This window comes from Podarcis filfolensis, assembly GCF_964270895.1.
Source record: "Podarcis filfolensis genome assembly, chromosome: 2".
Taxonomy (NCBI): domain Eukaryota; kingdom Metazoa; phylum Chordata; class Lepidosauria; order Squamata; family Lacertidae; genus Podarcis; species Podarcis filfolensis.
The window spans coordinates 19963605-19987430 of NC_139605.1; the positions used below are offsets into that span (position 1 = coordinate 19963605).

Consider the following 23826-nt stretch of genomic DNA (forward strand, 5'->3'; position numbering starts at 1 on the left):
AAACTTTCACTATTCGGTCCATTATCCACCTCAACTGTCGAGAAGGTGGTTTCTGCTGTAGAGGAAAATGAGGGGCAGATGGGGCTCGTCAACCTGGGACGGTAGCCCTTGAACCACTGGTCAGGAATGATGGGAGTTGTAGTCCAACCACAGTTTGAGATGCACCGAGTTACGTAATTTCACCACAGCAGGCAGCGAGACAAATGATGTGGGTTTTGGCACAAAACAAACTGCAGCAGAACAGAAAAGGAGCTGCGCGTAGAGGGTGGCACGGAAAGCGACGTCTCCTTCCATCCCTGTGGCCCCAGCATCTGCCGCCTGAGGCAGTCACCTCACCTTGCCTACTGATAGGGCCGGTCCTCACACAGCAACTGATTCCCTCAGGCCTTTGCTCCTGAGTGATTTATTTAGGGAATCCAAGCCAGCTGAGGGGAAACAGGGAAGAGAGTAGGGGACTGCTGGCCAAGGGGAAGAGTTGTGGAGGAGAATGAGCAGGTGGAGGATGTGTTAAGTGCTATTTCCTGTCTCCTGCCCCTGTGTTTTTGAGTCTGTGGGTGTCTGACGCTGCCCACAGCGACTCAGCAGAGAGTGCTTCCCCCATTTCTCCCTCACGTATGTCTGAAGCCTCTGGGTGCTCTCTGTTTGGTTCACCTAGTTTCACCTTCCGATTCTCAGCTGAAATGTGCCATTTGGAATGTGACAGCTGCCCCCATTGCAGCCGGCATCACAACCATGTGCTCGCTGCACACATTTTGCGCTGCGGGAAGGTGTTCAAAGGGGGGGGGGGACAAGGCAGATGGTTATTGGTGCATTAGCTGCACAACAGTCCAATGAAGTGGAACTGGACAGAAATCACTGCAAGCCACAGGAGCACGCTAAAAATATCCGCTCCCCATGAAGCACAGCAACTCTCAGCCATTGTGGGCAGCAGCCTGTGTTGAGAGCCAGTGTGGCGTAGTGGTTAAGAGCAGTGGACTTGTAATCCGGTGAACCGGGTTCGCTTCCCTGCTCCTCCACATGCAGCTGCTGGGTGACCTTGGGCCAGTCACACTTCTCTGAAGTCTCTCAGCCCCACTCACCTCACAGAGTGTTTGTTGTGGGGGAGGAAGGGAAAGGAGAATGTTAGCCGCTTTGAGACTCCTTAGGGTAGTGATAAAGTGGGATATCAAATCCAAACTCTTCTTCTTCTTGATGTCTTGGTACTATGTCTGCTCTGTGTCCATTGAGAGAATGGCTTGTGGAACAAGTGAAAACAGCCTGACTCTGGTAAATGATCTGGAGGTATTTGTAGGGATACTAAAGGATATGCAGTACCAGCACCTTAAAAAAAAATATACAGTGGTACCTCAGGTTACATACGCTTCAGGTTACAGACTCTGCTAACCCAGAAATAGTACCTCAGGTTAAGAACTTTGCTTCAGGATGAGAACAGAAATCGTGCTCCTGCGGTGTGGCAGCAGCAGGAGGCCCCATTAGCTAAAGTGGTGCTTCAGGTTAAGAACAGTTTCAGGTTAAGAATGGACCTCCGGAACAAATTTAGTACATAACCAGAGGTACCACTGTAAAGTTAAAAGTGCGGCACTTGCTGCAACAACTTCATAGTGAGTACCGGCACTCCCCCCCCCCCCAAAGAAAGAAATAGCATGGGTAAATGCAAAAGCTTTTTCTAAGGAAAGGCCACCAACTTAGTTTTGGATGGGCAACATAAATTATTTGTGCATCCATAGAGGAAGTAGCACACATTCCAAAACTCTTTTCGCCTTAAAATCACAGAATCTCAGAGTCGGAAGAGACTTCGAACACAATCCAGTCTCAAGCCCTGGAGGGAATCTTCCACTGCAGGATCCTTGATAGCTCACTATTCAGCCTCTGCCTTGAGAAATACATCTAATAAGGCTGAATCCACCATTTCCCAGAGGTCACATCCACACCACACTTTTAAAGTACACAGCTTCTCTCCGCAGCCCACACGCCGCCAAGGATCCTGGAAACTGCAGGTTGTTGTGAGTGCTCTGTGAGGGGTAAACTACAGTTCTTGTGATTCTTTGGGAAAGCCTTTTTGGCTGAAGAGTTGAGTAAAATAATAATTAAAAAAAATAAATAAATACAGAAGCCCTATCCATGCAACCAACTCGTTGTACTCCACTCATAGAGAGATAAGAGTATTGGGTGGGAGATAGGAATCTGGTTGAGTGCCAGATTCCTGTCTAGGATATGAGAACATCTGTGTGATGGATGGGTGCCAATTTGTTTTGATATTTTATATGATTCTCTCTGTGAATGGTTTCGTTGTCTCCTGGTAATTTTGAAGTGCATTTTTAGTAGAACCGTAGGAGTGATTGACAATAATGGTTTAGTAACTGAGTAGGAGATCAATTGAGTGATTGAATGGGTGATGTGCCTATTGCATGAGTTGTGGGTGCCGCATGGTTCGTGTTGATGCAAGACAGAATTTGGAAGTGGTGCATATGCGTTATTGGGGTGAACGTTGCGAAAGGTGAGTCAAGGTGCATCTTGCTAAGAGGGAGGGTGAAAAGGGAGAGGACCATTGACTGGAGTATTGGGTCAGGTTTAAGGTGCTGGTTTTGACCTTTAAAGCCCTTTGTGGCTTAGGGCCCTCGTATTTACGGGACTGCCTCTCCTGATATGCCCCGCAGAGGACCTTAAGGTCCATTAATAATTATAGTTTAGAGGTCCCGGGCCCGAAGGAAGTCAGATTATCCTCCACCAGGGCCAGGGCCTTCTCAGTGATGACTCTGACCTGGTGGAATGCTCTGTCCCAAGAGACCAGGGCCCTGCAGGATTTAACTTCCTTCCGCGAGGGCCTGTAAGACAGAGCTATTCCGCCTGGCTTTCAATTTGAACTTAGCCTGACCTTTTATTCCCCTTCCTTCCCTCCCCCTCCCCTTTTATGAAGATTACCTGCTCTGGGATCCCACAGCTAATTCTCCCCTGGTCTCCTCGCTGGCCCAAGTAGGACCAATTCAGCCAGCTAGCCCTGGTGATCATCTAATGTTTATTGGATGGATTTCCCCCCTAAACTGATTTTTGAATTCTGAATTTATTGTTATTCACATTTTATACTGTATTTTATGCTGTTTTTTGTTGCATCAATTAAGTGTTTTAAATTTGTTGTTAGCCGCCCTGAACCTGGTTTTCTGAACCGGTAAGTACGGGGTATAAATTAAAAAATTATTATTATTATTATTATTATTAAAGGGGCTTCCAGGCTGTGGCTATTTTGGGGCAGGATTTAATCTCTTGATGGCAAATTCAGGCCATGCAATTAAGAGTTGACTGGGAGGGTCTTGCCTAAGAAACCTGCTTCCCCAAATGATCAGACTTTCTGAGATGGGAAAAGTGCACCAGAAAGTATGGGATAGCACTTGCTTTTCTACAACGTCTAATCTCCCAGAAAACAATTCAGAAGGAACGCACATTGAAACAGCCAGCTTCCTGTGTTGCTTTTTGGTTAAAATCTCTCTTTTTTGAAACAAAACCCATCAAGTAGCTATTAATGTTATCTCCAGTGTATTGTCTAGTTTGGTACTAGTACTCTATGAATAAGACACTTTGTAAGATTTATAAACCTTTGTCCTTTGGCTTGTACAATTAGGCACAGTCCATTAGATGGGTGAAATCCACATGCAGATCTTTTAGTCAGCGTAGCAGCTGTAAAGAGGAAGATTGGGGTAAATTATAGCCTTGGGTTCTTAAAATGAGAAAATTGATCATTGTCTCTGTAGCATCTGGTGGTTGGGAGAGGGGAGAGCCAAAATGTTGTTTTCTCGCTAATTGAAATGTTCTTTGCTTGCTTCTCTTTCAACCACAAGACTAAATTAACATATCTTACATAAAGAAGGAACTGGAACATCGCACATCTGAATTTCAGAGAAACTTGAAAACCGCCTTTGTTGTAGAATTGTCAACAGCTCCCGCTTTCTTAAAGTAATAATAACAATTAAAATGGCTACTCCAATACAGAAAAGAAAAGAAATTAAGCAAAAGAACAAAGTAAGAACAAGCTACATGGAACAGGTGAGATGCCGTAGCAATATCACAATCACTATTTATCTGTCTATGCACCTGCCTGAGGTCACATAGTAAAGTACAGTGGTACCTCGGGTTAAGTACTTAATTCATTCTGGAGGTCTGTTCTTAACCTGAAACTGTTCTTAACCTGAAGCACCACTTTAGTAATGGGGCTCCTGCTGCTGCTGCACCGCCACTGCACTATTTCTGTTCTTATCCTGAAGCAAAGTTCTTAACCCGAGGTACTATTTCTGGGTTAGCGGAGTCTGTAACCTGAAGCGTATTTAACCTGAAGTGTATGTAACCTGAGGTACCACTGTAAAGAAAATAAATGATGGAGCTTGGCTTAAGGTCTGAGGGTCATAGAATCATAGAATCATAGAGTTGGAAGAGACCACAAGGGCCATCGAGTCCAACCCCCTGCCAAGCAGGAAACACCATCAGAGCACTCCTGACATATGGTTGTCAAGCCTCTGCTTAAAGACCTCCAAAGAAGGAGACTCCACCACACTCCTTGGCAGCAAATTCCACTGTCGAACAGCTCTTACTGTCAGGAAGTTCTTCCTAATGTTTAGGTGGAATCTTCTTTCTTGTAGTTTGGATCCATTGCTCCGTGTCCGCTTCTCTGGAGCAGCAGAAAACAACCTTTCTCCCTCCTCTATGTGACATCCTTTTATATATTTGAACATGGCTATCATATCACCCCTTAACCTCCTCTTCTCCAGGCTAAACATGCCCAGCTCCCTTAGCCGTTCCTCATAAGGCATCGTTTCCAGGCCTTTGACCATTTTGGTTGCCCTCCTCTGGACACGTTCCAGTTTGTCAGTGTCCTTCTTGAACTGTGGTGCCCAGAACTGGACACAGTACTCCAGGTGAGGTCTGACCAGAGTAGAATACAGTGGCACTATTACTTCCCTTGATCTAGATGCTATACTCCAATTGATGCAGCCCAGAATTGCATTGGCTTTTTTAGCTGCCGCGTCACACTGTTGGCTCATGTCAAGTTTGTGGTCAACCAAGACTCCTAGATCCTTTTCACATGTACTGCTCTCAAGCCAGGTGTCACCCATCTTGTATTCTGGGTCGATTCTGAGGAACCCGCCATTGTGAGACAGCCATTTTAAATTCCACATGGCAAGTAAGGGTTGTAGACAGTGCTAGTCCTACTAGTATGTTCCAGCAGAACTATCATTAAATGGGATATTAATTCTAGTTTACTTATCCGAAATCACACAGTCTAGTTGAATTTTAATTGAGCAGATACCTGCAAGATCCTCTAGGTGGCAGCATGGCACAGCTGCAGAGACTAGCGACTATTCTGCAAATGTCACACTTTGAAAGCTGATACTGCTTTCTGGACACTTCCTGCAGACCCTCCAAGTGTCTCTATTTTCCACGGGCACCCCTGATTTAGAGAAGCTGTTCCAGTTTCTGATTTGATCCCGGAGTGTCCCACTTTGTTGTTGTTGTTGTTTAGTCATTTAGTCACGTCCAACTCTTTGTGACCCCATGAACCAGAGCACGCCAGGCACTCCTGTCTTCCATTGCCTCCCGCAGTTTGGTCAAACTCATGCTGGTAGCTTTGAGAACACTGTCCAACCATCTCCTCCTCTGTCGTCCCCTTCTCCTTGTGCCCTCCATCTTTCCCAGCATCAGGGTCTTTTCCAGGGAGTCTTCTCTTCTCATGAGGTGGCCAAAGTATTGGAGCCTCAGCTTCAGGATCTGTCCTTCCAGTGAGCACTCAGGGCTGATTTCCTTCAGAATGGATCGGTTTGGTCTTCTTGCCGTCCATGGGACTCTCAAGAGTCCCCTCCAGCACCAGAATTCAAAAGCATCAATTCTTCGGCGATCAGCCTTCTTTATGGTCCAGCTCTCACTTCCATACATCACTACGGGGAAAATCATAGCTTTAACTATACGGACCTTTGTTGGCAAGGTGATGTCTCTGCTTTTTAAGATGCTGTCTAGGTTTGTCTAGGTTTTGTGGGGGGGTATAAATAATAATGATAATAATAATATTTATACCCTGCCCATCTAGCTGGTTTTCCCCAGCCACTCTGGGCGGCTCACAGCACATATCAGAACATACTAAAACATCAAACATGGAATGGGACGTCTCTGTTTTCATTGGAGAAATATTGGAAGGTATGTTCCTGTGCACTTTGGCAAAGAGTGTGGCAGGTCCAAGCTACGTTGTCACACTGGCATGCAGTTCTGTGTCCCGCACTTCGCAGGATGTGCTTGGGGGGGAAGTGACCTGGCGTGCTATGGAAGTCGCTTGCAAGGAAAGGGTTAAGTGCCACTATCATTGGTGAGTCATCAGAAGAGGAGAGGGAGAGACCAGAGGCAACCATACTTTACCTGCCTAAGGTTCCAAGTTCCAAGGTCAAACCTTGGTGTCTCCAGACAAAGGATCTATTAAACGGTGGTAGGAAAAGGCCTGAGATCCTGAGAGAGGCTGCCAGCCAGAGTTGACAACACTGGGGTAGACGGACAAAGAGTCTAAAATGGAAAAGGCAGTTTCCTATGTTCCTATGGTAACAGAGATAGCCGTTTTAAATTTCAAGGGCTGATTAGATAGGCAGCTGCTTTATTCCAGCAATAGGGGTAGCCAAGCCCTGATTTCTGCCCCACTAGTGTGGGCAGAAGAGGAGGAAATGATTGCCAAGAGGAATCTCCAGTTGCCAACATCAGTGGCAAGAAAATTCCCATTGATTTCCAGAGATGTATTTACAGGAGGACAAACTGGGCAGTTTCCCAAGTTGACAAATCTGAGGCGGTGGAGACCAGCACTCTTGGCGTTGCAGGGAATAGGTTCTTCCATTTGGATGGTGCAAGAAGACTTTTTTCTTTTTTGTGGGCACAGAAAAGGGAAGGAATCTGTAATAGGAAAAGGAAGTAGTTATGGTGGTAAAGGCAATCCCTGTCCCATTTTGGCTGGCAGGCAGGACTTTTCTGGCCAATGAGCATGCAGCAGAGGCCCAGGGCATTTATCTTCCTTTGCTTACAGGAAGGTTAGATGGCATGGCATTAAGCAGGCTTTATCCCACGTTTTCCAGTGGGATTTCCCCACCCCCTTCCTTATCTCAACAAGTGCAATATTTTGGGGAAGCAGGTCTGTTTCAAAAGACCGCCCAATCTATAATTTCATCACCTGTTTACATCATGATGGCTGTGTCCTGTCTACACAATTGGAGGTAGCAACTCATCCAATATTAGTTGCTGGAAAGCGGATGAGAGGAGAGTGCTGTGTTCGAATCCTGCTTGCAAGTTTCCCACAGGCCACTGTGGGGACAGGATGCTGGATTAGACGGGTCAGTAGGGCTCTTACATTCTTAATCTGAATTTGCTGGGGTGTGATTGAATCCCACCTGAAGACTGCAACCGTCTGGTGAAAGACTTCTGGGAAAAGATATATAATGAATTGAAAAAAATGTTGAAATATACATTTATTAAGAAACCAGAAGCCTTTCTACTTGGAATAATAGGAATGGAACTGCCCAAAAAAGATGTTAGATTGTTTTTGCATGCCACAACTGCAGCAAGAATTTTGTTAGCCAAAAATTGGAAACTACAAGAAATACCAACAGTGGAGGAATGGCAGATGAAGATGATTGGAAGAATCCGCGATCAGAAAGAGGAGGAACATCAAGAAGATTGGAAGAAATTTAAGGAATATTTAGCTAGATATTCTAAAATAACATAAGTAGAAGGACTTGTAAGCACCAAACTGGCCTAGGAGTAAAATATGTGGAATTGTATAATATTATGGATTGAAAACATTATGAAAAGATATTAAGATGGTAATTTGAATAAGTTAAATTTATTTGAAAGTGGATATTGGGAAACTGCTACAATGAGATCTATGGAAACTCAGTTTGGGGGGAATCTGAGGAAGTCACCTAAGAATGATAACTAAATTGGGACTTTAACAGTTAGGATACATGTTTGTTTGTCTTTTTAATAGTGTAATGTTTTCTTTTATGTTTGTTAAAAATTTGGAAAACCAATAAAAAAATTGGGGGGGGGGGAGACTGCAACCGTCTGAAAGCACCCCTGGTGGGCCACTGAGGGATGGAAGATCTTAGAAGCTTAGAACTGTAGAGTTGGGACGGACCATGACAGTCATCTAAACCAGGCACCCCCCAACTTGGCCCTCCAGCTGTTTCGGGACTACATCTCCCACCATCCCTAGCTAACAGGGCCAGTGGTCAGGGATGATGGGAATTGTAGTCCCGAAATAGCTGGAGGTCCGAGTTTGGGGATGCCTGATCTAGGCCAACCTCTTGCAATGCAGGAATCTTTTGCCCAACGTGGTTACTAAGCGAAACCTGTGGTCTGATCCAGGTGTGGGGCCCTGCCATGGCAAGTCCCAGCCTTGGTGCAAATCAAGGCAAGAAGGGGTGCGGGGAAGGAACTCCAGGGGAACACAGAACTCCAAGGTTACTCTAGCAAGAAACAAGCTGAAACGGAGCCCTTAGATAGGTGCAGCCTAGCTTTTAGCAGCACCTGCGCTGCTAGATGCTGTTCTGCTATAATAATAATAATAATAATAATAATAATAATAATAATAATAGTAATAATAATTTTATTTATATCCCTCCCTCCCTAGCCGAAGCCGGGCTCAGTGCAGCTAACAACAGTAAAATAATACAGCATTCTAAAATCAATTCATTATAAAATCAGTTCAAATCAAATTGATGGCAACCATTGGGCTAGAATTCTGTGAAGAATTACCAAAGGCCTGGTGGAACAGCTCTGTCTTGCAGGCCCTGTGGAAAGATGTCAAGTCCCGCAGGGCCCTAGTCTCTTGTGACAGAGCGTTCCACCAGATCGGACCCACAGCTGAAAAAGCCCTGGCTCTGGTTGAGGCCAGCCTAACCTCTCTGTGGCCCGGGACCTCCAAGTTTTTTTTTTCCCCTGAAGACCGTAAGGTCCTCCGTGGTACATACCAGGAGAGGCGGTCCCGTAGGTACGAGGGTCCTAGGCCATATAGGGCTTTAAAGGTTAAAACCAGCACCTTAAATCTGACCCCGTACTCTACCAGGAGCCAGTGCAGCTGGTACAGCACTGGGGGAATGTGATCCCACGGCGAGGACCCCGCAAGGAGTCTCGCCGCAGCATTCTGCACCCGCTGGAGTTTCTGGGTCAATCTCAAGGGCAGCCCTTGCGATGGAGCCTCATGTCTTCTGCAATGGAGTCTTCTGTGGTAGAGAATTGGCAGTGCTGCGTTTTTGGGCAGGGAGACAGGAGGACACTTCTGGAGCTAGCACCACATGCCCATCCCTTTAGCATCCTGGCCTTTATTTCCCTGCTGTTGAGGGATCTGGACCCCAGGGTAATGACACCACCCGCTCCCTTCTCAAGTTCTTCTGTTTGAGTAATGATGGCATAAGGGAAGGCAGGCTGGCGGGGGGCGAGTAGAGAGACACACATACGCGACGGCTATTGCAGCAGCATTACCCATCGCTCTCAGGACCCTGCAGACTTCCTTAGTCATTTGTGTCGCTGTCACTTTCCACGGAGCCGTTTGGCTTCCCCGGGGGAATGTTGACGCACTGATGGAAAATGTCAGCTTGTCATGTTTGCCCAACGAGGCGTGAACATCGCAGAATTACAGAAAGGAAAGGCAATGATGGGATCCTGCGCCTATGAAAACCAGAGGCAGGACGTGCAGCGATAATTTTTTCACAGCTTCGTCTTCCATGGGATTGAGATAAATTAAGTTAAGCAGCAGCTGGAGCAGCATGCATGGATCATGTCTCACGCAGACAGGCCCGGCAACTATTCTACACCACGCAGGAAATGCATAAGAAAAGAGCATCGTCTGCCCAATGTTGGGGATTTGGGATTGCAGGCCTTGTTCGTGACATGCCATAGAAAGAGGTGGCCCAATTCTGTACCAGTTGGGGCATCGTTTTTGCAATTCTCTCTCATTGGAAAAAGTTCCTGCAAATTAATAATATTAATAACACCTGCAAATAGGGATAGGAGGAACTGTCAAGTTCAGGTCTCTCATTTCCCCAAAACTTAAATTCAGATCTCTAAACTTTGGCAGCAACTGATTTTTAAAAAAAAATATCCTCATGAAAATTCACCAGCATTTTAGCATAAATTTACCCTAATAAACACAGTTTTGACTCGCACACACATTTCTGCAACCGATTTTCCTGAACAGACTGCATTTTTGTTTTTTCACATAATTTTTTATACACACTTTTACCTCATAAGTGCATTTTTGGGAAAACTGGCTTTCAAACTGCACTGCAAAATTGGGGTTTGTGAGAATTTTGAAGGATGGCTGTGGTTCAGTCCTCAAAAAGTGAGGATTTGAAGGGTTTATCTTTAAATACAAACTTAATAAAATCCCTCCCCATAAACTACCACAGGGAGAAAGGTGCTAATGTAGCCTGCTCTTTGCTGTGTTCATTTCCTACCTGGGTTTCCCCTCTTCCCAGGGAATAATTCACAAATCTCTCTCCACCCGCTCTCTAAAGTGGTACAGTCCATTTTACCACCTCAGCAAGGCTCTACCACCTCATTTCCACACTCCGCTGCATGTCTAAACTCCTGGTTTCATAATCCTGATTAGAGTGTTACTGCTAATACACTCCTAGCACAAGCATTCTGTCCTCTCTTCCGACTTTCCCAAATTCCTCCTAGTTTTAAGGGCTGGTAAGAGGCCTGGGAAGACATGTAAAGAGTACTGCATGCTGCACTGCCACAGATTTCCAGGGACCGACAAAAACCCGAAATATGCTTTGAATGTTAGACAGCCTTCCTAACCCTCCTCCTCCAATCCCATGAAAAAATACAAATGGTTAAATAAAAAAATGGGTGCAGAAAGATACTGACACACTCGTGTCTTCCATTACTAACTCTTAACAAATATTAATAAATAAAAAAACCTAAGCAGCTCAAACTGACAACCAAACCATTCTCCTGGAAAACTCCAAATCATGTGTTTTGAGGTGTGGCTTTTGAGGGAACAGTTCTGAGCATGCTCAGACTGCCCTTCAAGCAGCCCTACTAGGCTTCATAGCAGGAGGAAGGCAGGACTACCACAAAGGGGCTTAAAAGCAGGCAGCCCTAGTGCTCAATTTTCACATATTTTTTCTGCCCAGAGACACATCGGAGGGACCCTTTTGCCTTAGCTATAATTTTGGGATTAGGATTGGCTGAGCACTACAGAGACCTGGTTGGCCAGAGAACAGTAGACAGGCAGAAACGTCTGCAGAGCTTCTCAGAGTTCAAATAAAAGTATAAAATGTGTGTGGGGCGAGAAAAGAATATGCAGCTTTGAGATTTCTTGGGAATTTTGCTTTCGATCACTTGACATTCTCCTTGGGAGGGCTGTGTCCCAGTAGCGCTTGTAGACCAGCCTCCACTGGATTTCCTTCTGCCCCCCTTGCTTTTGTGCAGTCACAATTGCCTCTCTACAGGCCGTACTATCTAGGGCTATCCTTTTGTGATGAAAAGGGCATTCCTGGATATAATTTTGATATGCTGGATATCTGAAAATCCCAAACTGATCTCCAGGTTGCCTTCATCGCAGGCTGAAGCATCACATAAAACGGGACTCTCATACCCTTGAAAATACGGATTTCGATTCATTACCAATGTCCCTTTTCGTCTGAGATATCTACCGCTGGTTTGGGGACTTTGAGAGCTGCTAGGCAAGTGTAAAATTAACTAAACAATTAACCTCAGCTTGCCTTGATGGTTCGCCTGTTTCTCTGAAGTATTTATTCTTGTATAGATTAATTGGGGGGGTGTCTGTTTCTTCACTATCTGCATATTAATTGATTTTAGCTTCAATGGAAATTACTTCTGCACAGCTGGCGGGGGGGGGGGGATCATTAGCATTGGCTGATCCTAAATTAGCATACAACACCAAGCCCAAATCGAACCAGTGCTTCAAGCCCAAACTTCTCTTTTAGCATCTGCTTTGAAAAAAAGGCTTTTGCCCCTGTGGAGAGGGGCGGATTTGTCTCATCTTGGCGACCATGAAATGCTTTTGCCTATGATCTAAGTAAAAGTTTCTGTGCAGGATTGGCTTGCAACTAGCAACCCTGCAAAGTAAGGCGACTGTTTTGGGGAACATTCCCCCCCCCACATGGTACAGTATTTCCATTTTTGAAATTGCCTGCTTGTTCGGTCTTTCCTCCTTCTGGGTTCCATCAAGAAAGATGCTTTTCCCCACTGAAGAGCGCTCGACTGGTGTAATACCTAAATTCAAAACGTGCCTCAATTTGCAGGGAGCAAGAAGCCGCTGGAAGCATACCAGGAGGGGGAAAGCAATATGGAAAAGAAAGTGTTCTCCATCTCAACACACTCATGCATGCTTTCTCCAGCAAATACCACTCCACAAAGGACTCTTTATCACACATAAACCAACAAACCACCTGGTGCTGCTTTCCCACATGTCTGTGGGATGTGTGTTACGGAAACATTCAATTACAAGAATGTTTCCAACTTTATTGGTAGCGCATCAATAACTATCTACTGTATTGGACTTTTATTATGCACACTTAACTAACATCTTTCAAACGGTCACATCAGAAATAAAAGCAATTACATCTTTTACTCTGTTCCCCTGCCCAAACCTACTGTACCAGCACTGCCCGAAGTAAACAATAACTGCTTTATTGGACACAACACACATAACAGGTTTTTGTTCTGTTTTTAGATGACACACTTTTTGGGGAGAAGAAGGATATCAAAGGGCCTGTTGAGATGTCTTGGCCCTTTAAGTGTCTCAGGCACATGTACAATCTCCTCCCGTCTCCTTGACATGGGAAGAAAATGAAGGCAGATCTATGCTGCATTTTGTTTGAACATAGTGTAGCTCCCAAATGCCACCGCAGAGATCAGTTATTCTTTCTGGGGATGGATTCTGCGGGGGGGGGGGGGAGGCAGGTTCAACGGAGTTCCTGCTTTTATTAGACTATGGTACAGCCTAAGATCAGATTGTAACGGATGAGGAAGTCTGAGACTTACCCCAGGTTTTCTATCTGGTTAAGGAACATCTTAATAGGCCCAATACATTTTTTTTTTAAAGGAAGCCAGGTATAGATAATTTTGCTCAAGGTTATAGTGATGCATTTTGGGAGTTTTGCAGAAAGGAGCATATTACTGCTTGTGATGCACAAAAGGTTTTCATAACAACGTATTACTAAGATGATTACATACAAGAAGCATCTTTTAGAGAACACTCTTAATCAGAAAAATCACTGTCAAAAAATAACGGGCAATATGTTCTAGTCTTCTGCTGGGCTGGTTTACCACAAGCAGATGAGTAATCATCAGAGAGATTGAGCCATCTCACTTGGTTTTCGGAAAAAGAGCTTTCTGGAGAGGAGCCTGCCCAGAAACTATTGTTTTTTGAACAAGAAAGATCCACTTTCTTTTTAACTCCAGACATTACTGGCATATTTGGTACATTCTGTGAATTTTCATGGAACTGGAGCAGAAGGTGTGGAGACTTGATGGACTTAGAAAACCCTTGTCTGGCGTTAGTAGTAACCTTTGAACGATTTCCTCCTTTCCTGGAGGAATAAACTATTTTCCTCTCGCTATATTTTGGGGGTTCTCTTTTCACCCTGCTTCCTCCACCTTTAATTTGTATCATGCTCTCTTTGGCCAGCTTCATATTTTTGTGGCTGTCTGCACTGTCGTTGTGAGTCCCGTTCAGCTGAGGCTGCTTTGGAGTGTTAAGTCCCTTTGCCCGACTGCCTTTCTTAATCACTTTCCTCAGTGGTGTGGATAGACTTGGTCCTTGAGTATTTAACAAGCATTCCTCGTGGCTGCCTGCAGCGGTGTCTGCACTGGAGCGGCAGGTGCAATGAGGACGGTCAGCATCACGGCCCCCGGCCCCCAAACGGTTGCTCTGCTGAATGTCAGCATTTTCTTTGTCCTGTGAGGCTGTGACAGTAGAAATGACCCGGCTGCCTGGAGGAGCATCACTTGAGTGGGAATTGTTAGGTACCTGTCTGGACATCATGTCTGGGGAAGTCTGGGAAACACTGTCCTTTATATGAATTGGTACTCTGGGTGCAGAAATGAATGTTTGCAAATCAGCCAGGAGACTAGGGAGCTGCAGGTGTTCCAACCGCTCACAGAGCTTCAAGTGTTGCTCTTTCTGCTGAGCTGTGAGCTGCTCCAAACTCTCCGTCAGCGATTGCAGGCTGGATTTCAGATCTGAGATCTCTGTATCTTTCTGTGGAAAGTGATGAGGGGAGTAGAATCATTAGACGGTATGAATTCACAATCTAGAACAGAAATGCTTTCAGTTCTAAAAAAAACCCAAAACAAAAAAGTGAAGGGAGCATGGATCAACCAATGTTCTAATTAGCCCAGCACCCTGTTCTCACAGTGGCCAACCAGATCCCTGTATAAAGCCCACAAGCAGGACCCAGGAACAAGAAAACCTTCCTCTCCTGTGGTTTCCAGCAACTGCTTTTCAGAAGCATTATTACTTCCAAGTATGGAGTCAGAACATAGCCATCATGATACCTCTCACTTTCATGAATGGGGACGAGTGCTGATAATTTACTCAGCCAATAATTTATTGACCTGAATGACATTTCACATGCATATTTTACCTGTTGGAGTAGAAATTGGGGTAGAAATTTCAGTTATTAGAAGGAAGTAGATATTAGTCAAAATCATTCTCTCCCCCCTCCCTTTTTTTTGAATCCCTATTCTTCCTTGGTTTCTTTTAGATTCATTCTATTCCTGTCATGGCTTTTTCTCTGATTGTTCGTGAAACAGTGTTCCCAAATTATTTACCTAATTTCATTTTATGACATTCCTAACTTCTCTTTTTTGACTGAAGAAGTTTCCTAATTTTTGTAGGAGTTCCAGGTTCTGAAGGCTACATTTTTAATATATTTGATTCCTGCATAGTACAGTTTTGAAAGCTGACATCTCAAACAGAGTCAGCTCTTTGTGACCCTGGTTGATTAATTCCATCCTTGAGACCCTTATTAACCCGTATCCCTTGTTAGGCTGACTTCAGAGGTGTTGCACTGGCATTCCAGGGCAAGATAATTTATTCTGCAAATCAAAGGCAAGAGGGTGATTGCACGAGTATAGCAGAACTGCTCTGAATGTGCCTGATGCCTCTTTTTCATACAGAGCAATTTTCCTCATAGGCTTGAAAGCACCCACTCACCTGCAACAGTTAAGAATTACATGGGGGCCATCTTACCAAAGGCAGCTAATTATTTTTGGCCATGAGTACACTACAAACAACTAAAGGTACCTCCAGGGTTTCAGTATTTGCACAAGTAAAGTAGATTAAAGCACCCTGTCACCCTAGTGCAACAAATCCGCTTTTTAAAAGACTTTTAGTAGTTGGGAAAGTGACAGGGAAAAGCATTGTAAAGTATGGAAAAACGCATGATTAATAGAAGGATGTTCCACTCCACAAGCAAATCAGGACACACGCCTATTGTCATATAGCCTCCTCGCAAACAAATCAGAACAAATGTGCAATAAAGACCAAATTTAATCTAACTTCCATGTAAGCTTTGTGCAAACAAATCAGGATGAATGCTTAATAAATAGGTCATCCAGAGGAGCCCTAACAAAAATGTACTGGACTGCTCTGGTAGCTTATGTTTTCTCATCAAACGTGTGCTTAGAAGAGAACTTGTATCTTTTTTATTAAGGGGGAAACGATGATGAAGGTGATGAGTTTCTAATTTCTTAATAAAACTGAATAATCTTGTTTTTGTTAAATCCACTCAATCCCAAGAAAAATATGTCAATTCCAGACCCACCCTGTTTTCCAGGGACAGCCCCGGATTTACTGAAGCTGTCCCAGTTTCTGATTTGATCCCAGAATGTCCCGCTTTCCCCTATTTTCATAGGATAAATGTTGGAGGATACAAAACAGGACATCTCTATTTTCACCAGAAAACAATGTTTCAAGGATATGCAGTCCTCCTGTGAAAAGTCCCCACTGCCTGAAAGAGGAGTCTATACATAAGCGATACTTTGAAAAAAATAATGGTGGAGGGACCAATTTATTCTGCCGGTTGTGAACCTGAGTGCTGGTTTTTTTTGGCATTTGGGAGTCTTGTTTGTGGCAAACTACAGTCCCTGACAACAATGCACTACAGCTAAAAAGCTGGTTATTATTTCGTTACAGGAAATGTACAGATGTGTCTCTGAAGGCACCATCCGATAATTAGTCTGCATTTTCTGAAGAGAGAAAAGAAGAAGTAGGGGCAGAGTTCAGCTAAATAAAGTAGAACAATCTCCACACTTACGTTTTCCAGCCTTTTCTTCTCCACTCCTAGTAATGCTTGTTCCATTTCATTTTTGTCTCTCAGAGCATTCAGCACCAATTCATAATAGGATTGAGACGTTTCTTGCACTAGACACAGAAATCAATACAAACCACATTTATCCTGTCACATTTACTCTGTCAAAGATAAAATGCCACTCAGTGTTTCTCAGCGAGGTTGGAATGAAATTGTATACTGTGGGTTATGAAGTGGGCGCAACATTTCACAAAGAGAACTAGAAAATGTCTCCACCACCACCACAGTGTTATTTAAAACTGACACAATGGTGCTTCCAAGTGGGCATGTGCAACAAAGGAAGATTCATTTTACAAATGTTATAAATGTTATAAAGCCCACTTGCTTCTTCTTTTATACATACAGATCCCTAGCCCGATCTCTTCCATATAATTCCAAGTAATTCAAGGTATTTTCACAGCACATCCCAACCCAATACACGTCACCATGCCACAGTTCTACCAATGACTAAGATGAGACATGTGTGGAAGGTTCTTGGAAATGCCACTTGCTTTTTTTAAAAAAAGTGGCACTCAAAAGGCAAAACTTTTGTATAGTTTGTATAGTGCATGCTTGTTAATCAGAACAACAACCCCACGCTATGAATAACAGAGCTGGAAAGAACTTTTGAGGCCCATCTGGTCTACCACATACCACATTCCACCCCTCCCACAAAAGCCAGAGCCCCATTTGCTGCACGCAGGAAGTAAGTGTACAGCGCCAATGATATATCCACAAAGGAATTAGCTACAAGGGAAGTCAGAGTAGGGGGAGGTGGGGTTATGGGTTGTTTTGTTTTTATTACGTATTTTGTGTTTTTATCTTGTATTTTTATGCTGCGAACTGCCCTGAGATCCACAGATGAAGGGTGGTATACAAATATCATCATCATCAACATTATCAAGGTTATTATTTGCTTGATTTTTGGTACATAACACATAGAGCATGCACCAGCCAATGCAAGGTCTAGCTATCACTGAAAGCCCATGAAGAGCCTCTGCCAATAACTTCAAATTGGCTATGCTATTTGCAGTAATTTCGATCGTAGTTAACAGGCCTCAGTATACATATTTTGGGTTCTGTGTATTCTGCGTTTTTACTCAGGCATGGGAAAAGTGCCAAAAAAAGTGCAAAAAAAATCCTGAGAATTTTTAGTATTGACTAATTATATAGTGCTATGTACTCTAACAAAGGTCCGTATAGTAAAAGCTATGGTTTTCCCAGTAGTGATGTATGGAAGTGAGAGCTGGACCATAAAGAAGGCTGATCACCAAAGAATTGATGCTTTTGAATTAGGGTGCTGGAGGAGACTCTTGAGAGTCTCATGGACTGCAAGAAGATCAAACCTCTCCATTCTGTTTCCCCCCCCCCCCCATATAATATTTATTGGAATTTTACAAAAACATCAGTTTGCAAAATACAAAAAAGAACATATGAAAAGAACAAAATAAAAAAAAGAAAACCTAAAAAAAATACATAAAAAAGAAAAAATACAAATAAAAATACAATATACAAAAAACAAATCGGTAAAAGAGAATTAAAAACAAATCCATTTTTTATAACTTTATGCTCATTAACTTGTTTCCTTGACCTTCTTACACCTCCCCTTTTTGTATTCCCATTTAAATAATCAAATCAGCAAATCCTTACCCTCTTTCATTTATCTTAACTCTATATCTTAACATATTATAACTCTATATTTTCATCCATTATCAATTCATTTTTGCATATTCTTATTAACTTTGTTGCTAATACCCCCTATTCAATCCAATCATCATTTTAACATTCATTAATTTTACAATATTTCTGTAGATAGTCTTTAAATTTCTTCCAATCTTCTTCCACCAACTCTTCTCCCTGGTCTCGGATTCTGCCAGTCATTTCCACCAGTTCCATATAGTCCATCACCTTCATCTGCCACTCTTCCAGGGTGGGTAAATCTTGTGTCTTCCAATACTTTGCAATCAGTATTCTTGCTGCTGTTGTTGCGTACATAAAGAGAGTTCTGTCCTTCTTTGGCACCAATTGGCCGACTATGCCCAGGAGAAAGGCCTCTGGTTTCTTCAGGAAGGTATATTTAAATACCTTTTTCATTTCATTATAGATCATCTCCCAGAAAGCCTTAATCTTTGGGCACGTCCACCAAAGGTGAAAGAATGTACCTTCATTTTCTTTACATTTCCAACATTTGTTATCGGGCAAATGATATATTTTTGCAAGCTTGACTGGTGTCATGTATCACCTGTATATCATTTTCATAATATTCTCTCTTAAGGCATTACATGCCGTGAATTTCATACCGGTGGTCCACAACTGTTCCCAGTCAGCAAACATAATGTTATGACCAATACCTTGTGCCCATTTAATCATTGCAGATTTAACCGTTTCATCCTGCGTATTCCATTTTAACAGCAAGTTATACATTCTTGAAAGTATCTTAGTTTTGGGATCTAACAGTTCTGTTTCCAATTTTGATTTTTCCACCTGGAAGCCAATTTTTTTGTCCAAATTATAGGCCTCTCTGATTTGATAATAATGAAGCCAGTCTCGCACTTTATCTTTTAATTTCTCAAAACTCTGCAATTTCAATTTCTCTCCTTCTTGTTCCAATATTTCCCAATATTTCGGCCCAAACCTCTCCATTCTGAAGGAAATCAGCCCTGAGTGCTCACTGGAAGGACAGACCCTGAAGCTGAGGCTCCAATACTTTGGCCACCTCATGAGAAGAGAAGACTCCCTGGAAAAGACCCTGATGTTGGGAAAGATGGAGGGCACAAGGAGAAGGAGATGACAGAGGACGAGATGCTTGGACAGTGTTCTCGAAGCTACCAGCATGAGTTTGACCAAACTGCGGGAGGCAGTGGAAGACAGGAGTGCCTGGCGTGCTCTGGTCCATGGGGTCACAAAGAGTCGGACACGACTAAACGACTAAACAACAACAATGTACTCTACGTATAGCAAGAAGAAGAAGAAGAGTTTGGATTTGATATCCCGCTTTATCACTACCGTAAGGAATCTGAACATTCTCCTTTCCATTTTCTCCCCCACAACAAACACTCTGTGAGGTGAGTAAGGCTGAGAGACGTCAGAGAGGTGTGACTAGCCCAAGGTCACCCAGCAGCTGCATGTGGAGGAGCGGGGAGGCGAACCCGGTTCACCAGATTACGAGTCCACTGCTCTTAACCGCTACACCACCCTCCCTGCCAGAGAAGCCTACAATCTAAAAGGCTACACAGGATAGTCAACACAGGACAGACAACAGAGGAAGAGGTGATGGAGCAGTAAATGAGGAAATCAATTTATCAATTTATTTCAGTCTCTCTCTCTCTCTCTCTCTCTCACACACACACACACACACACTTAGCATTGGAAATAAAAGATTGTGCCAACTATTGGAATTTTGTGTTGCTGTGCTTGTTTTTGTTCTATGATGAAACATTATGTAGACCACTTTTGTTGTGGTTTCAGGCCTAATTTGGGGATATGGGTGGCTTTGGCCACCCTAGTTAACACTGGAGAGGGGGACTCATCAAAATGGGCTTCAGAAGGAGAGAAGGGATTCTAACAGAATGATCGCCTTAGTAGAACATTGAATTCCTCCTGATGTGTATAGCTAATAACCAATGCCAATGAGACAGGAAGTGGTACATCTATTCTGACCTTTGTTTTCATATATGAAACCCATTTTACATTTTTAATATATTCCACACTTTTCCTAAGCATTCACATTTTGTCAGGAAAGTTGATGCTTTTCAATATTTCACTGAAGTCAATAAAGTCAATCTTGCAGCTTATCAAATTCAAGATTATCTCCTGTTTACACACTGCTTCTTTCATATAATCCATCTGGCAAACTAGTGGATCTCAGGGTATTTTACAATTCATCATTTCCTCAACTGAACCGAATTTACCACCGTTTTCAAAAAGGTCATCACTCTTGTACAGTATCAACACATACGATTAAATAAGAAACTCCTTTTGTGTTATTACAGTACCATCATTTCTCATTATTATTATTTTTTATAAATGTTCTATAGCTGTTTTCACGGCAGAAGCACATTTAATCCATCACTGATGCCACAGTCGCAGCCAAGCATATTACTTGACCCCAGTCAACCTTGCTCAAAAACTAGACAAAAAGCAAAAGCCTCATTAAAAGTCTGGCTGCTACATCTAAGACAAGTTTCCTGAAATAAAAAAGGCTCTTTCCCTCTATGGCGGTTATCCTTATTAATGGCTAATACATTACCGCACAAGGCTATAGACTGAAAGCAGAATGCAGATGATGGGTTATCTTTCTTTTCCTTTTCAAAGAAAAAATAATACCGCTAAGTGACAGTTTCTCCACTAATAGCCAACACAATCGCTTTTGGGCTTATTAGTTTTAAGCAGCCCTGTGAAGTCTTGGTGCCCTGGGCATGGCTTCTAAATTTATTTGCTCAAAAACCCATCCATTTCCGCAAATTACTGGATTTGAATGCCGAGCCTCATGTATTATTTGGGTTAGAGTCTTAATGGGAATCTTGAACTTTTACAGTAATTCTCAGCAATTCTCCTGGTGACACCATCCAGTGGAGACGGCGTCAGTTTCTCAAAGGGTGCTTTCAGATGACTTGAGAAAAGGCACAGCAGTCTGGAAGTCATTTTTAGAACTGTATAGTTCGGGAGAGCTGTTTAATCAAATCTCCACACAGGTGTTTCACTGATGGACAGCAACCCATCCAGCCACCTGCTTTTGTTCTTTATGAAGTCGGACACCGGCAGTATAAGGGCTCCCTTTTAAAAATCTGTGAACACAGTGCAGCACCTAAGAAATTACAATCCTGTTTGATTTAGCAAGGGATGTTCATCCAGTTTAGGACCAACAGGTGCCTATATTCAGAAACACGGTTCTTTGGCAACATGACACCAGTATACAGTGGTACCTCGGGTTAAGTACTTAATTCGTTCCAGAGGTCCATTCTTAACCTGAAACTGTTCTTAACTTGAAGCACCACTTCAGCTAATGGGGCCTCCTGCTGCTGCCGCGCCGCCGGAGCCCGATTTCTGTTCTTATCCTGAAGCAAATTTCTTAACCTGAAGCACTATTTCTGGGTTAGCGGAGTGTGTAACCTGAAGCGTATGTAACCTGAAGCGTATGTAACCCAAGGTACCACTGTATAGATATCAAAGCTGGTGTTTCTCTTTAATGAAATGGCTACAGCTCAGTGGTGGAGCCCATGTTTTGTATGTGGAAGGCTCAATCTCTGGCATCTGCATGTAGGACTAAGAAAGGAACTCTTGTCTGAAAGCCTGGAGAACTACTGCCAGTCACCATAGCCCAGCAGCAGGCAGCATTCAGGCTTGTTGACTCTTTGTTACTTATTAGAAAGGTTTCCTATGTTTATGAATTACACCAAGGAATACCTCCATGTGCTCCTGTCTGCAGACCTGTTGCCCATTGCAATTATGTAGACGTTGCATTAGTTAATTCTAAATATTTTAATGGGTTACTCTGAGTCCTCACATCAGCTGCAGTAGTCACAATCAAGGCGGAAGCATTTCTTGCTAATGTAGCTTGTACATACAACAATTTTTCAGACATGCTACATTAGCAAGGATAATGACACCTTCGATTGTATCGTTGTTGTTTGCCACAGCACCCCATTACTGTGATGGGTAGATAATCGAGAGACAAATAATGTCCAATCTCTGACTCCATTCATACACAATAATTTCAGTGACAATTTTGCTTTGTGCTCATTCAGATACTACATTATTCAGATATGTTGCTGAAGTCTGTAATTTCAGGCATGGATTTGAATTCGTCCAGTTTGTAATGTTCAGGTGCGCTGTTTAGAGTGCCATTTACCCCAAAAATAATTTATTTTGCTTGGAATGCAAATATGAGAAATGTAGAATTAGCAGTCAGGCTGACCTGGCTGCTTTGTACATATATATGCAAAAGTTCTTGAAGGAAGCCCTTTACTTTTAATGAAGGTCTTATTGATTGCTGTTACGCTGTGTTAACTGCAAAGCTGACTACTTTGTAAGTGCATGCACAGATGTTCTTAACCGTTGGCCTCTTACTTTCAATCAGACTCTCAAAGATCTTCCGGAGGCGGCGCGACCGGTAATGGCTGCCTTCTCCGAGTAAGGAGAAGGGAGCTCCGCTGTAAACGGGTCGTCCGCTACGGCGAAGCGGAGACCCATTTAGAAAAACCACAGGTGGCAGAAGCCTGTGGTCTCGGGACCCGGCGGGCGCCAGAAGCAGCCCCCAAAACGTTGAAGGGACCCCGTAAGGGGCTCCGGATCGCGGAGGGGGTAGCGGCGCTGTGGGTCGTTGCGCAAACAGCGAAGTGAAGCCGCATTGCTGTTGCCGGTCAGCGCTGTCCTTTCTTCCTGCAACTTTTCTGAACTTTGGAAACTACAACCCGTGAGTAAATTTGGACATTGAAAACTTTCTGAAACTTTTGTCAACTTTCTGAAACTTTTTGAGAACTTTATGAAACTTTTAAAACTTTTTTAAAAAGTTGAAATCTGGCTGAAAACGGAGTGAGGATAAGCAGGAAGCCCATCTCCCGCTATACTGAACTTTAAGCAAAGAGCAGGAGGAGTGGAGACAAAAAGTTATGCGTTAACTAAATGCTGGCACCCTGTTAAAGCAGTTTTCTGAGTGAAAGACTTTGAGCTATTGACTTTTGCTGGTCATATTCGGGGTGCACTGATATCCTTCTTCTGTGGTACCAGTGGATTATAAAATAAATAAGAATCTCTGGTGCTGGAGCTGCCTGGATGAGCACCAGTTTGCAACTTTGGATACATTGAATTCAGGTTTTGAAAAATTCTGAGTTGGAACTGGATACTTTGAAACTGTTGCAGTCAAGGCACTGTAAGAAACACTGTTTTGCTTTAAGTTTTACTCTGCTAAAAATAATACATTGTGGAGGCGATAGACATGGATTTAAATTTATAAGTTTAACTTGGATTTGATCTTTTCCCTGAAGACGTATTAAGCTCCCTCTAGAGGATTTTGGACTTACAGCAGTGACTTTGTTTTACTTTCCCTTTCCCGGCCTCTGTTTGACTATTGCATCTGGGACTCTGCTTTCTCATGGGAACAACTTGGATTGACCTTGGATTACAGATAACTTTGGAATGAGTGGCGCAAGGAGAAGAGGAAGGACTAAACAAACAACTCTAACTTTATCTGCAGCCTCACAGCGTAGATCTTCTGTGCCGGCCTTGCCTTCCACTTTGCCTCCAGACATAGAGGCGGCCTCCCTAATACAGGCAGGGGAGGGTGAGACAGAGGAGCTGCACCTGGGAGATATGGCTTCAGGGACAAGTAGCTCTGTCTTGGAGAAAATTTTGGAGAAACTGGAGGCTCTGGACAAGAAGGCTGATTTGCATACAGCTAAAATTGAACAGAACACAGAAAGCTTGAATAAGCTGACTGGACAAGTTGCACAGAATGCCCAGTCTATTGGAGAATTAAAGGAGG

The 23826-nt window shown here is 43.3% G+C and overlaps 1 protein-coding gene across 20 annotated transcripts in view; it reads right to left on the bottom strand.

The window, feature by feature from the left end:
* Positions 1–12662: 12662 nt before the first annotated feature.
* Positions 12663–23826, bottom strand: part of IHO1 (interactor of HORMAD1 1) — a 54990-nt gene continuing 43826 nt past the window's right edge. For all 20 annotated transcript variants that reach the window (XM_083601450.1, XM_083601459.1, XM_083601452.1 and 17 more), the window contains 2 exons: positions 16311–16417; positions 12663–14251 (listed from right to left, as the gene is read on the bottom strand). In XM_083601450.1, coding sequence (XP_083457576.1) covers positions 13250–14251; positions 16311–16417 — 1109 coding nt within the window. In that variant the 3' untranslated portion in view covers positions 12663–13249. The remainder of the gene's footprint in view (positions 14252–16310; positions 16418–23826) is intronic.